At 40.5% G+C, this 12,911-nt stretch overlaps 2 protein-coding genes across 9 annotated transcripts; both read right to left on the bottom strand.

Annotated features, from left to right (window-relative positions):
- Positions 1 to 2,732: 2,732 nt before the first annotated feature.
- On the bottom strand, positions 2,733 to 3,417 carry LOC104419667 (auxin-responsive protein SAUR50). The gene has a single exon (XM_010031392.3). The coding sequence runs from the start codon at positions 3,277 to 3,279 to the stop codon at positions 2,950 to 2,952; it is 330 nt and encodes a 109-aa protein (XP_010029694.1). The 5' UTR covers positions 3,280 to 3,417; the 3' UTR covers positions 2,733 to 2,949.
- A 3,058-nt stretch (positions 3,418 to 6,475) lies between these two features.
- Positions 6,476 to 11,044, bottom strand: LOC104419665 (transcription initiation factor TFIID subunit 14b). 8 transcript variants are annotated; one of them, XR_005546634.1, is made up of 8 exons: positions 10,800 to 11,041; positions 10,471 to 10,559; positions 10,142 to 10,387; positions 9,876 to 10,063; positions 9,677 to 9,798; positions 8,998 to 9,095; positions 8,194 to 8,278; positions 6,476 to 6,754 (listed from the first exon to the last, which is right to left on the bottom strand). XR_005546634.1 is itself a non-coding variant. In XM_018863240.2 (7 exons), exons 1-6 carry the CDS (start codon positions 10,899 to 10,901, stop codon positions 9,006 to 9,008), a joined length of 837 nt encoding a protein of 278 aa, XP_018718785.2. In that variant the 5' UTR covers positions 10,902 to 11,041; the 3' UTR covers positions 6,476 to 8,278; positions 8,998 to 9,005. The 8 variants fall into 8 exon arrangements, 5 of the variants coding, with proteins under 5 accessions (XP_018718785.2, XP_039158077.1, XP_039158075.1 ...); XR_001981552.2 differs by lacking the exon at positions 8,998 to 9,095 and having other exon boundaries at positions 10,800 to 11,043; XM_018863240.2 differs by having other exon boundaries at positions 6,476 to 8,278.
- Between the last annotated feature and the right edge of the window lie 1,867 nt (positions 11,045 to 12,911).

The raw sequence follows: 12,911 nt of genomic DNA, 5'->3' as shown, positions 1-12,911 counted from the left end.
CCAACGGCCCCATGTACAAAAAAGTCTTTCCTAGCAAAAAGACAATATTCATTTATGAAACGTGTAGTCAAGTTCAAGAGGCGGAAGAGATTGGATGAATATGACAATGCATGAAACCTGAATGCATTATTGTCTCCTGATCCCACGTTAATGCTTGTCCCGTCAACAAACCCAATAAGAAAAGCTAATTGAACCACGCAAGTGTTGATTTAGCAAAAGATGCGCGCCTTATGTAGTGAGATGACATTGATATCGATCGATTCACACCGAGCATGCATAGATACGAGCAATCAGCGAGGGTTTGTAGTGTATTTATTGGTGCCTGAGAAGCCAAAAAAACCAATTTTAGTGAAGCAGGATGACTTTGAGATGTGAAAGATTGTGGCTTTTCATCCATTATTCAAGGATAGCCATGTGCGATTTGTCTCCCGTATCAGAAGTTAGGAGCGTCATCGCGCAGGCAAGTTCTTCAATAGTTATCTCCTTCAGTCAACTCAATTACCCAAACATGAGGCTTTCTTTGAAAGGGGGGCACCGTATATTTTTCCTGGTCGAAGAAAATTACCTCCGGTTGTTCTTTTAATTTAAGTTTATAAGTGTGACAGCTCACTAATCAAAAACGAGGTCAGTGAAAGTTTTCTTCAATTAGGGATAAAGGAAAATAAACCCGTTTTCAAGGGTTGGGTTGTTCTCTGATTAGAGGAAACTCCCTCCACCCTAGACTTTTTTGAACACGACTCTATCTAACGCCCATGTAAACTTACCGTAATAAAACACGCGGAAAGTTCAAATCCTAACTTTAACTCTTGAGCATCAGCCCACTCCTCTTCTCTCTCTCTTCGCAATGACCCGATCCAACAAGGGTGGGAGTGATTGTTGGGGCCAGATAATCTGGACAAGAAACGGTTCCTGTCAAGCTTTTAAGATGATGAAGGGGGCACAAATGAATTGAATTGCACATGAAATAGGGGGAGAGCGTGCTTGGAAGTTGAGAGAGAGAGAGAGAACTAAAATTACTCATGAGTCATGAAGGCACCTTTTGACGTAACGAAAAGCTTTGCTTTGAAATTCCAAAGTTAAACAAGCTCGGGCTAGAGCGCTAGTAGGATAGATGACCTCTTAGGAAAAGTATATGCTGATACACCAAAGGACAAATTGTGATGGTCGGTATAGGATAGACTAAAAAGGACAATACCTCAAATGAGTTAATTTAGAAGCATCCCACACTCTCTCTCTTTTAATAATTAGGATTATTGAGGTGTAGACTTTCCTGAAAGAATCCACGAATACTTAGAGCATGATACGACCGTCAATGAATTTGTAAAAGTAATAAAAGCGTAATCCACGAATCTCTCTCACACACACAATAATTAGGGTTACTGAGGTGCAAACTTTCACGAAAAGAATCCACGGATGATCAAAGCATGACACAATTGTCAATAAGTTTGTAAAAGTAACACTAGCGTATTCTGGGACTCTCTCTCTCTCTCTCTCTCTCTCTCTCTCTCTCTCTCAATAATTAGAGTTACTGAGGTGTAAACTTTCCTAAAAGAGTCCATAGATTCTCAGAGCATGACACGATTGTCAATAAGTTTATAAAAGTCATATGAGCGTCATCTTAATGTGTCCAAGTGTACAAAATGGATCGAGAGAGTTGATTTTTCTCGCGGGATACGTTAAGTTTCTGCATATGGATAGAAAGTCACTCGCTTACGGCAGGAACGCGATTCAACTCAACTGATTAAATGTATTGACATCTCGTGTGCATGTCAAAAAGGGGGAAGCCACTCGATCGAAATGGACAGAAAATGCTGTAAGCACTCTTTTGAGATTAGAATGGCACCTGCACAAGCTATAGCAAACCAATAACATCTTGATAGGAACAAAACTCGGGACGGGAGGCTTGCTCTTCGCATGTCTGAGTCATTGCCGGGCATGAAACTCCTCCGCTTTGAGTTACGTTACTCCCTTTAAACAAACTCGTTTCCATCGCCTCGTTCCTTTGCCAAGATGGATTTAGCTTAAATGGTGAACTGGATGGAGAACTGAAATTGCCTTCTGTATATATAGTTATCCCTTGCCGTTAAGACTGCCGGGTTCAAACCATGCGGCAATTCTTCCAGGCCTTTCACGTCTTGAACAGCAGGAGGAGAGCATGCCTGGGATATATATGTAAAAAATCGGACCTTCTTAGCTAACTCACCGGTTGGTAGTATGAACACAAGAAACCCAGTAAAAGAGATCGACCAAACAAAAAAGAAATAATAATTCTAATGTTGGCAATTGTTGTCTCTGACTGTTTTATGCGTGGTGTACTTGGCGGCTTTACGATGCCGAATTGGGAGTAGAAAAGCATGGAGCGTATGTTTGGCTTTCTATAGGGCAAACTGATGGCATGCATGTTTTATAATGCATTCTTCTCTCTATCTCTCCGACTACCATATAATTTTCGATTTCACCTGGACAGCTTAAAAAAGGGAAGAAGATAAAGCCTGTCGCGTCACGTAGCATATTAATTTTATGGACCCGTTTCAGTCGAGCTAGCATCACTCTTTTCTGCAATATCGTCTCTGACTTGAATTGCTGGAAAAAAGCACTCTATGTCCTTTCACTTCCTTGTCTGTCTGGACATTATTGACCGTCAGGAAGGATGGGATTAGGATTATGATCGAGAGGAAGAAAAATGAAGAGCACAAGGGACACTGCTCTTAAGTTACTCTTGACAATTTCAAGCAATTCTTGATCAATTCCGTTCATACATGTAACATGCAAAACCACAAACGCGACACTACAAATATCCGTCACAAATTGGTCCGAACCAACCAAGAGCCCCCCTAGAAGGACTAGATAAGTTATTTGTCATATATCCAGAAACCAACTCTGTAAAAATGCAAATCGAATCTTCCCTAAAGGGCTTCTCTCTGTCTCCGTCTCCATCTTTTGTTCTCATCATCTTATCATGGAAGCTAGAGACTGGAACACCGCTTCTTCACAGGGGATGGTGATTCCCATGTCATGGTTGAACCCGTACTCATCTTCAGCTCTCTGAAGCAGGCCCTGGAACTTGGGGTGATCAAGCCAGGAGATTGGGACGATGTATCTGCTCCTGTTCTCTCCTACATACACCACAAAGTGACCCCTCGGCACGTCCTCTGGCAGGCCAGCTTCCTCATTGCTGTTGTACCCATTTGAGGATTTCTTGCCCAAGCTCGAGCATTTCTTGAGGATCTGTTTGATGGCCGCTGTCTGAGGCAGCTTGTTTGACTTCTTCATTGCCATATAGTTAGTCCAGTGTTCTTAGGTGCGCTTGTGTGTTTGTTTGATCTTGGAGAGAGGGAGAGATTATTGGGTTTCTCTCTTGGGGGGGTTCCTTTGGGAAGAGTCGAGAGGCTTTGGAGAGGAAGTTCTAGGAGGGAGGCGGTGGTGATGGGTGAAGGAGTGAAGAGATGCAGAGGTATTTATAGGGGGTGTTCACTCTTCTGTGTCCGTTTTGTTAATGTTCTTTTTAATATAGGTGGTACCAATTTGGAACATATTCATGTGACATGTTAGAAGTAGGAAAAAGTAAAAAACAGAGTAAATAAAAGGAAAGACTATTTGGTAATTTTGCTGGGCTTGCTGAAATTAGAAAGGGCAAGGGAAAATCGTGCGGTGCCCATGCCAATGAGCTTTGGGGTAGTGCCCTAAAATGCTCCTTTCTCGTAGGGCAACAGGGGACCCTTACATATAATCTAACTTTGTCTCTATGCAATGGGTGGTGTCCCCATTCAGGTTGGAGGATTGCTCACATCAAAATAAAATATCTTCATATAGATACGAAGCTAGCACCTGCAGCGCAGAGAGAGAGAGAGAGAGAGAGAGAGAGAGAGAGATTGGTCATGACCAGTTCACATAAGCACGTATCACGACCAATGTAGGCTTTGACTAGTTAGGTTTTGATGGTCGTGGCTCGACAAGTTGGCTTAGCTGAATTGGGGTTCACGAGCTTTGGGTTCTTGGGAAACTGGCTAGTAAAGCTATTATTAGAAAGCACATTTCGTGGATCCGAACAAGGACGACAGAAACTCCTGAGAGAAAGGAGACAGAACAGAGCGAAGAAAGGAACAAAAAGAAGAGGGGGCCTCCTGATCTCAGCTCTCTTACTCGATTACCCACTTGTTTCAATAAAGTTGCATATGTCCAAAATGAGTTGGCAAAAGGTCTTAGTAACACTAAAAAATGCCACCGAGGTACGATGGACAGAGACTGAGACCCTATCTTCTCTCTGCTCTCACTTCACATTCCCTTACCTTTTGTCAAAGCCTTCATCTTCTCCCGGCCTAAGGGAAGGGCCGAAGATAGAGAACTCTCGTCGTCTTCAACCTTTAACCTTTTATAGCACTTGACTGTGTACTCCGGCTGAGTATTAGAGCAATTGCTCTGAGTTACACTGCAGTCGCATGAGCCATGTATGATGTCTTAGAGCAGGAACTTCTTTGGTTGTGGAACAATGACACTACCATATGCATTAGCGTCGGTTACGTCGCATGTTTAACATAAAAGAGCGCAACAAATTCTTCATGGCAATTCGTCTACTATCGGTACCCTTGAAAGCTAGTGATCTCTTCGTTTGCCGAGCTCTTTCGCATGAATCATCACTCTTGGTAACTCAGTGCTCGAGAGGTGAAATTATAAATTGAGACCGAAGATTGGCAAAACAACACTAACATAGTCAGGCTTTACCGCATACTGATGTCAATTAAAATATCAAAACTCGAGTTATTTTGAGCACGACTTCCGTCGTTGTCATTTTCGTTCTGCTTTGTCTTAAGATCCGCTCATGCTTTTCTGACAAAACCCCTGATGCTTTTTCTGACAAAATCGTGACGCATGTGTTGCTTCATTTTTCCCACTGTATGGTCTGTTGATGCTTCCCGAATGCCTCAACCTTGCGCATCGTAAACCCCGTTTGGTTCAGCCTTTCAAATGAGCTTTTGGACTCTAAAGTCCTTTGGTCAAATGCAAATGCGTTTGGTTTGATTTTTTGGACGACTTTGGCAATATGCAATTGCATCTCCAAATGGCTCTAAAGGCCCTTAACCCAAAGCAAGTCTTAAGATACTTTGAGAAGTTGCATCTTCGAAATGCAAGTCCTCGGTACTGTTCATCTTTTTTCTAAAACCACTGCATGGAAGCCAATCGGAGGCCGACGACCACTGGCCAAGGGTTGCCCAACCCCTTGCGACGGTCACCTGAGGTCACACGACCCGGGCAGCCAGATCTGACCATCCGACCACCAGATCCGGCAGTCCAGCCGTTGGATTCGATGGTCCGATGACCAGACTTCAAAAAAGAAAATATAATTTTTTTTGTATTTTTAATTTAATAAAAGTTATTTACAAATGCAAATTTTCCCAAACGGTATTTTAGCCAAATTTGTTTCTCAATACAAATTTAACCAAACATTATTTGTATTTGAAAACCCCTTCACCTAAAGGTATTTGCATTTTTGCAAATGCATTCCCCAAAAGCCGAACCAAACGGCCCGAAGTCCCTTTGGCTTTGCCCTTCAACTCTTTGAGGACTCAGAGCGATGAGTAATTGAGTTACTTCATAGAGAGACCATGCCTCCATTTGTACTGTTACACATCTATACACATAAGAGGAAGACTAGCCGGATCCGGCCAGTGGACCATTTCTTCTGGTGTCTGGCAGATAGCTTCCGAAGTAAATTTAACTGAGAAGCTATATGGCTCATGGCTCACTGGCAATTCCGTGCTACGGTCCAGGGTCAATGTGGTCCACTTCAATCCAATCGATGACAGCTTAAAAATCATTGCCAATAGATTGACCCACGGTATATTCTTTTCGCTATTCATATTTCAGGCGAACCCCCCCTCCTCTCTCCGGGGGCGGGGGCCGGGGTCCTTTAAGGAGGCTGCCTCTAAGGTTCCCCACCAAAAGCCACGGCAAGAGTCCTTTTCAAGAGCAAGAAATTAACCTCTTAAAGGGGACGTCTCAGTACAGCAAAAAAAAAGATTCAAGCATTAGATACATATAACTTCCCTGGATACAATTTACTCCATCTCGAGGTACAATTTTTCTCAAAGGGAAGGAGGTGAAAAAAATACCCTTGTGGACCAATCCAACATGGAAAAGCTAAAAAAGCCTCCATCAGACGAGGATACAAGTCCAAAAGATGTCAAAACAAATGAAAACAACCAGGAGGAAGCTCATCATCTCAGGAGGACCCCCAGGCAAAAAAGGTACCAAAGGGCACGATGCATGATTGAATCATCGAAGTGTTCAGATACAAATGCAGCACGAGTTTTTCACACGCTCCAGTTAGTTATGACTATTTTTTCTGCATTAAAGGACTACCCACCCACATGATCCTGCCAAATTCTGAGCCACAACAATCACACACCATAGGACTTTAAGGACATGTAAAATTCCTGATAAAATCAAGCACCACTCATACTCACTGGATAAGAGGTGAGAGGCCCAGAGAGCTTTTCTTTTTTGCTTTTCATTATAAAGAAAGTCAACAAAAACCAAACCAAGAATGAGTACTAAACAGTGTTTAGTAAACACAAACCAAATTTTGGACATAACTACCAAGTCCTCGCAGAACCTGCCAAATCAACTTAAAAAATAATGTTTCACACAATTGTGATGCTAATACAAACTTCTTGAGTAAGGAACATCAATCAAGCCAGACATAATGAGAATACTAGAAGCCAGCAGGTTGTCTGCAGAGGCAGCTGCCCATGTTCTGTGAGGGGAAAATAGGTAACATGAATAAGGACAAGATGTACAGGATAACCTATCCTTGTCAATTCAGAAATGAAAAATATCTGCCAATAGCGATTCAACAGTTCCGAAGAGAAGGTGAAACCGTGGAATAGAAACATGTGATGACCATGTTACTCTTGTCTTCCAAGAACTTTTCTTTTTTTGGTTATCATAGTCTTCTAACTACTTTAAAAAGACAAGACAAAGGCCATGTCTTCTCACAATTCTTCGAAAAGTATTAAAACTTGTGTAACTTGCTTCCAACAACTTATCCCCATAAAATTAGCTAATCAGAAGATACGAACAAATAAAAATAATCAACAAGCATGATGTCATCAATAACATAGACACATCCATGGCTGCAAATACAGAACCATAAGTCACCCGAATGACTCAGAGTTTTAAAAGATTAACAAATTAAGAGTTTGACTCAGTTTTGAGCATCTAAGACAAGTTGGAATCATTGTAGAAAACGCAAACATTAGATTCCTAGAAATTAAAAGTAATCACCAGTTATAATAACAACAGCTGTACTAGGAAATCAGCCACCATATATTTTAGCACGTTCCTCTTTATAACAACCATATAGAGAAATGCTAGATGGAATGAAGCAGCAGAATCCCAGAAATATCTATCACACTAGGACATATAAATCTTGTGAGAAATGCAGAATATCAGTTTAAGAGCAGTATTTTCCATTAAATGGTTAAAAAGTTTGTGCTGCCATGTGTTTTAGAAGTGGATGCCATTAGGTGAAGCCGTGGTTTAAGATAAATGCTCCGCCGGCTTGGATTTTGCCCAAGACTAAAGTGTGAAGATATATAATTGTAGAGACAATTAGAGGCTAAGAAATTTAAACTTAGGACCTCCTACTTTGATGTAGAATCTCTGACACAAAAGTTTAAACTGTTAGGTGAACTATTTAAATGCTCCCACAAATGGTTCCCAAAATTGCTGGAAGTCACAACAGATCAACCCAAGCTAAAGACATAAGCTAACTGGGATAGCAAAGTAAAACAACCACCCACCCAAGAATTTCTCTAGTGGAGTTAAGCTTCATTTGAAAAGATTCGTATGTGCCAAGATATGATCAATAATAAAGATACAAAGTGGAGGAAAATGAGGAATCCTCAAAAGAAGAAGAACTACTGGCATTCTGAAACTATCTGAAATACAACTAATTACTACTACTGTTCATGCGTTGATGGCTACAAGATGTACTGTGCAATAATTGAATATTGCAAACTTATATGAAGCATACAATGCCAAAGTTGAATACATGGACAAATACAAGCCATCTTGGTACTAAAACACAATTAGTGAGAAAAAAAGAAGCTAAGAACTAGTCATTCCCATAATCTTCTTACTTAGTAAATAGATGAACACATGGCACAAAAAAACTGAATATCCGAAACTTACCATTAGAGCAAAATCTTCTTCCTCCAAGAAGAGCACCTCACAAATATGAGCTCCATCAATTTTCGTAGATCATCTCCATGAATGGCTATCGACAAATTTGGAAAGAGAACAAGCATTCCAAGAAAATAGAAGATGTGAAATCCATAAAAGTGTTCATTTCGATAAACTAACAAAAAGCTCCCCCCAATCATTGAAATTGTAAGTAAAAAGTAATTACATTTCCCTCATCAATATCCCCTCGTATATGTTTAGCTGTCTTCATGTACTTTTCTGAACATCTGGAATAGTAGTTCTGACTTACAACTGACTCTATTTCTCATCGTGATTATTGGCCAATGACAAAGAAGCCATGCCTATAGGTAATCACAGTTTTTGACTATCATTCTACGGAGTATAGCATATGAAAAAATTACTTAGGCAGAGGGGAGAGGCTTGATTAGGACGGATGCACCATAGGGAATGTTCCAGATTATAATCCAGATTGGATTCCCAATAGACCAAGGATGATGAGTACACTGTTTCCATGGCTAATGTAATTAACACTAACCGACATGCATTTGGAATGCGTAGAAAAAGAAATAAATTTAGTGATAATTTATTTCTTTGTTCCTCATTCAGCCAGATTCTTCACTAAGAGATGGTTAGAACCTTTTCCTTCAGATTCTCAAATTCTGAACTACAATCTTGCAGGAGTAAAAACTCAACAAAAGGAGAATGTTTCACGATATTTCGCCACTCCACTATGCGATGTCATCTATCAGTTCCTGCATGAGAAAACCGAAGCAGAAACTTCAGAAGTCTCACATGACATTTTACTCATAAGCAGGGGCTGGCTTTGACAGTTGAGGCATCCCATCCATCACACTAAGTTGTCTCCTCAGCTTGACAATATGAGCTTGCACCTAAATGCAAATCATGTTTAAACATTGTTAACCTTTAACACAACTCCCCAGCCTTTAAACCTCTTTCCCAAACAAAGATGAAGGATGCATTATTGCGAACTGAACGAATGAGTATTTCCAATTTCCAACTGTACGTGACATCAGACACTATCCAAAATTCCAGTTTTAACAAATACATGAGAAAAAAGATTATTATCCAGGTGTCACATGGTAGAAAATCGAGACATAGATTTCTGGGGGTGTGGAAGCGGGGATGGAGAGGAGGGGGGTTGAGCTGGTGGCAGCAGCAGCCCCTCTTGCCAGGTGCTTGTTCAAATGTGCTGATGAAATTTGTCATCAAAATCTCGTCCCTTCGCTTTTTGTTCAAAATTGCTTGACTCAACACCACCCACCCCACTTCCTATCCCGAATACACCATAGATGCAAGCCAACACTTAAAAGCTCCAAACTCCAATCCTAATTTCTTTGAATATCACAAGATCATCAAAATGTATGTGGATGCCTATTCCCAACAACTTCAGAACAAGCATAAGAAAGTTAAGAATGAACGATAAACAGGAACAAAATAAGGCCTCTCTGACCTGCTGGCGAGCTGCAGCGAGCTTCAGTAGCTCGTCCGCCTCTGAGAAATTCATGAACCACTGACTAAGAGGATGATCTTTAGTATCGCCTCTCTCCCATTCACTAGTGTTTTCTGGGGCTACTGCAGGGTATATAGAATAAACAAAACATACAAAGGGCAAGCATAGATAATCAGAAGACATAAAAATGAAGCTTTACCAGGAGCAGAAATGTTAAAACCGGCGGGCATCCGCGGCACTATAACAGCTGGATTATTCTGAACCCGGGCATAAAAAGCTTCTGAAGGATCGGGAAAGACAATCTCATCATAAGATTCAACGACAACTGGTTTCTTGGTTGATTGAGGACCAGACTCATCTTCCGGGTACAGCTTCAAATGGTGATAGCTACAAGCCAAACAACAGGTAAATGAAAACTGCCTCCCACAAGGACAAATCGATGAAGTAACAGCACAAAGAACTCACAGATCCAACTGCTTGTCACAAACATCAGGATGAAAGAAAAGGGAGATAGCGATTTCAAATTCACCCCAGCCACATTCTGACAGCTCGAAAGGCGGAGCCTCCATGACTCTCGTGGGATTGTTGAAACTGGGATGCAATTGGAACACGACCCGCTTGATCACTGCGCTGAGATCCTCATTAGTCGCCCCGCGGACATACACCGTCCACTTATGCGATTGGGACCTTATCACGGTGGAGACAAACAAACCGCTCATTTATCAGCGCCAACATCAAGCCACCGACAGTACACAAACCCAAAACTAAAAGATCGATAATTTATCGATACTTACTCACTGGCCTTTCTACCAAGATAGAACGCGATGGTTCCGTACACGATCGGCAAGCTGATTTCCGCGTCCTTGAGCCTCCGGCTCAAGCCCTAGCAACAACCCCAGGAGCAACAACATCAACAGCAAATCAAAAAAACTGAAAACGCCTCAAACCGACCTACCGACCGTCCCATCACTCCACTCATTCGCCGGCGAATGCAAAAACAACTCCCTCCCAACACAACCCCGCCGTCGCTTTCAATGTCGCGACCCGAACTTCGAGGTTCTAGCAGTAGGAGACTGGGCTGCGAATGCAAAGAGAAAGAGAGGGGACGGGGAAGAAGGGGCACCTTCTTCTCGGGATCTTCGGAGAATTTCGCGATCTTGAGGCGCTTGCCGGCGGTGGCGCCGCCGTCTTCCGGCTGGCCGTCGCCCTGCTTCCTCGCGGACATCGTCGTCGGCGATTCCGAGGCGGGATTCCGGATTGCACTGAAGAACTCGACGAACGAGGGAGTTCAATATCGAGCGGGAATTTGGGGATTAGGGTTTTAGCGGGGGCTTAATTCCTTCCTTCCGGTTGCCTTTTTTTTTGGCCGTTGCGTTTGCTTTCGATTTCCTTTTCTCTTTTTCTTTTTTTCCCCTTTTATTTCGATATTTGTTTCTCACAATTAACCCCTAAAACTTCATGTCAAATTTCACCTTACCAAAAAAAAAAAAAAAAACTTCATGTCAAATTTCATTCACAACCTCTCTAATCTCGTGAAAAATAAATAATTTAAAAAATATTTTCCTTAAAATTTGATTGATTATATCAACTATAAAAAAATAAATGAAAAAAATATTTTTATCATTACAAAAATGTTGACACATAAGTTATTGAATTTATTGTCATTGATGAAAACATTTTTTATTGACTGATTTTTTTTTTTTGGTTACCTAGAACCCCGACAATGCAATAGTCACGAAGTAAACCCTGGGACGACAGGTAGAGTCACCATCACCTTTGCTCGCCAAAGAAGAAACCCCTGACGACAGTGAAACCACCAGACTGACAAGAGTCACCACCACATATGCAAACACTGGACCTTTCGTGAGAGAAACCAATGCAAGAGTTCCTTTCCTTCAAGGCAAACGACATCGTGGATCAAACACTGGACCTTTCGTGAGAGAAACCAATGCCCAACCACTTACGCCACCACCACAGGTGGTATTGACTGATTATTTTAAACGGAACAAAAGATTATTTTTAGGAAAGTATTTTTTAAATTATTTATTTTTCATGAATTAAATGTAAGTTTAATGTACTCTCATTCAGAAATTAATAAATCTCATGATTAACATTATTTGTTAGTAAATCCATTTCTCTCCCTATTTTTCTTTTTTCTTTTTTTGAGTAAAAGTCAAGTAATATCCTAAGTTAGCTTTCCCTCCATCTCTATGGTCCAAGCGTAAAGATATAATCTGCCCCGTCTTTATATCGAATAGGGCTTCTATCCGATAACCTTAGTTTCCGATTATAATTATTCCCATTTTCTTCACCAAGGTAGGTTATTTGCTAGTCAAAATCAATTTGTAATATGAATTCGGAATTTAGAAAAAACTGAAGTCGAACCCATTCTTAACATCCTGATTGAATGTCTCTCCGTAAATTGAAAATTTGAAAATCTTTCTTTCGAAATCAAGAAAAGTTATGAACATAAAAGTTGTAGAGAACATCCACAACTTTCCATCCTTTCCAATTTCATTAGAATCAGAGTTTATTTGCTAGATCAGAACATTTTTCAAAGTATCAATCAAATCTTAATGCATTTATAGAAATTCAGTTCTTACATTAGGCCAATTTCTTAAGGAAAATACAATGAATATGATTGAATTTTAATAAATCATAAAGGCTTCATTCACTTCATGAAAAACATTTTTTGAATTTTTTGACGCCCGTTTCACAAAAAATTTATTAGTAAAAGGAAAATATTTTCTGCTTTTCAAACAGAGGAAAATATTTTTCTCACTCTCTCATCAAACACTCATACTAATCCCCACTTCTTTCTTTATTTTCTTTTTAATTATTTTCTTTTATTATTTTTTTTCCTCCTCCTTCGATCGATTGCTAATCATGGTGACCTACTACAAACGAGCCTCGATGGCCTGTACCAAGCTTGAGTTGGAGATAGCCACTCACCAAATCAGAGAAAGTGAGCTTCACGACCTCAGGCCTTGCTAGATTGACAAGCCTTTTTTAGGCCAATGAGCTCAAGCTTTCCTTTGGCCAGTCACCAGCCGTCACCATGGCTAGCAACAAAGAAGGAAGGAGGAAAAGAAAAAACAAAAGTACAAAATGAAAAAAGAAAAATAATTAAAAATTAGATTTTTTAAAAATAAAAAATTATTAAAAAGAGTTCATAGAGGAAAATTGAATTGAATTTTTCATATTGCATTGCAGAAAATATCTTTTTAGTTTATTT

Source organism: Eucalyptus grandis, chromosome 9 (genome assembly GCF_016545825.1).
Source record: "Eucalyptus grandis isolate ANBG69807.140 chromosome 9, ASM1654582v1, whole genome shotgun sequence".
Classification (NCBI taxonomy): Eukaryota; Viridiplantae; Streptophyta; class Magnoliopsida; order Myrtales; family Myrtaceae; genus Eucalyptus; species Eucalyptus grandis.
This window is presented reverse-complemented; position numbering and strand designations above follow the sequence as displayed.

What these genes read in the sequence shown, in the direction of transcription:
- LOC104419667 (XM_010031392.3), bottom strand. Translation starts at nt 3,279, where the DNA reads ATGGCAATGAAGAAGTCAAACAAGCTGCCTCAGACAGCGGCCATCAAA.
- LOC104419665 (XM_018863240.2), bottom strand. Translation starts at nt 10,901, where the DNA reads ATGTCCGCGAGGAAGCAGGGCGACGGCCAGCCGGAAGACGGCGGCGCC. An exon ending in CTTGGTAGAAAGGCCAGTGA is followed by an intron (nt 10,388 to 10,470) that starts GTAAGTATCGAT and finishes ATAAATGAGCGG; the next exon opens with TTTGTTTGTCTCCACCGTGA. An exon ending in TCGCTGCAGCTCGCCAGCAG is followed by an intron (nt 9,096 to 9,676) that starts GTCAGAGAGGCC and finishes ATTTGCATTTAG; the next exon opens with GTGCAAGCTCATATTGTCAA.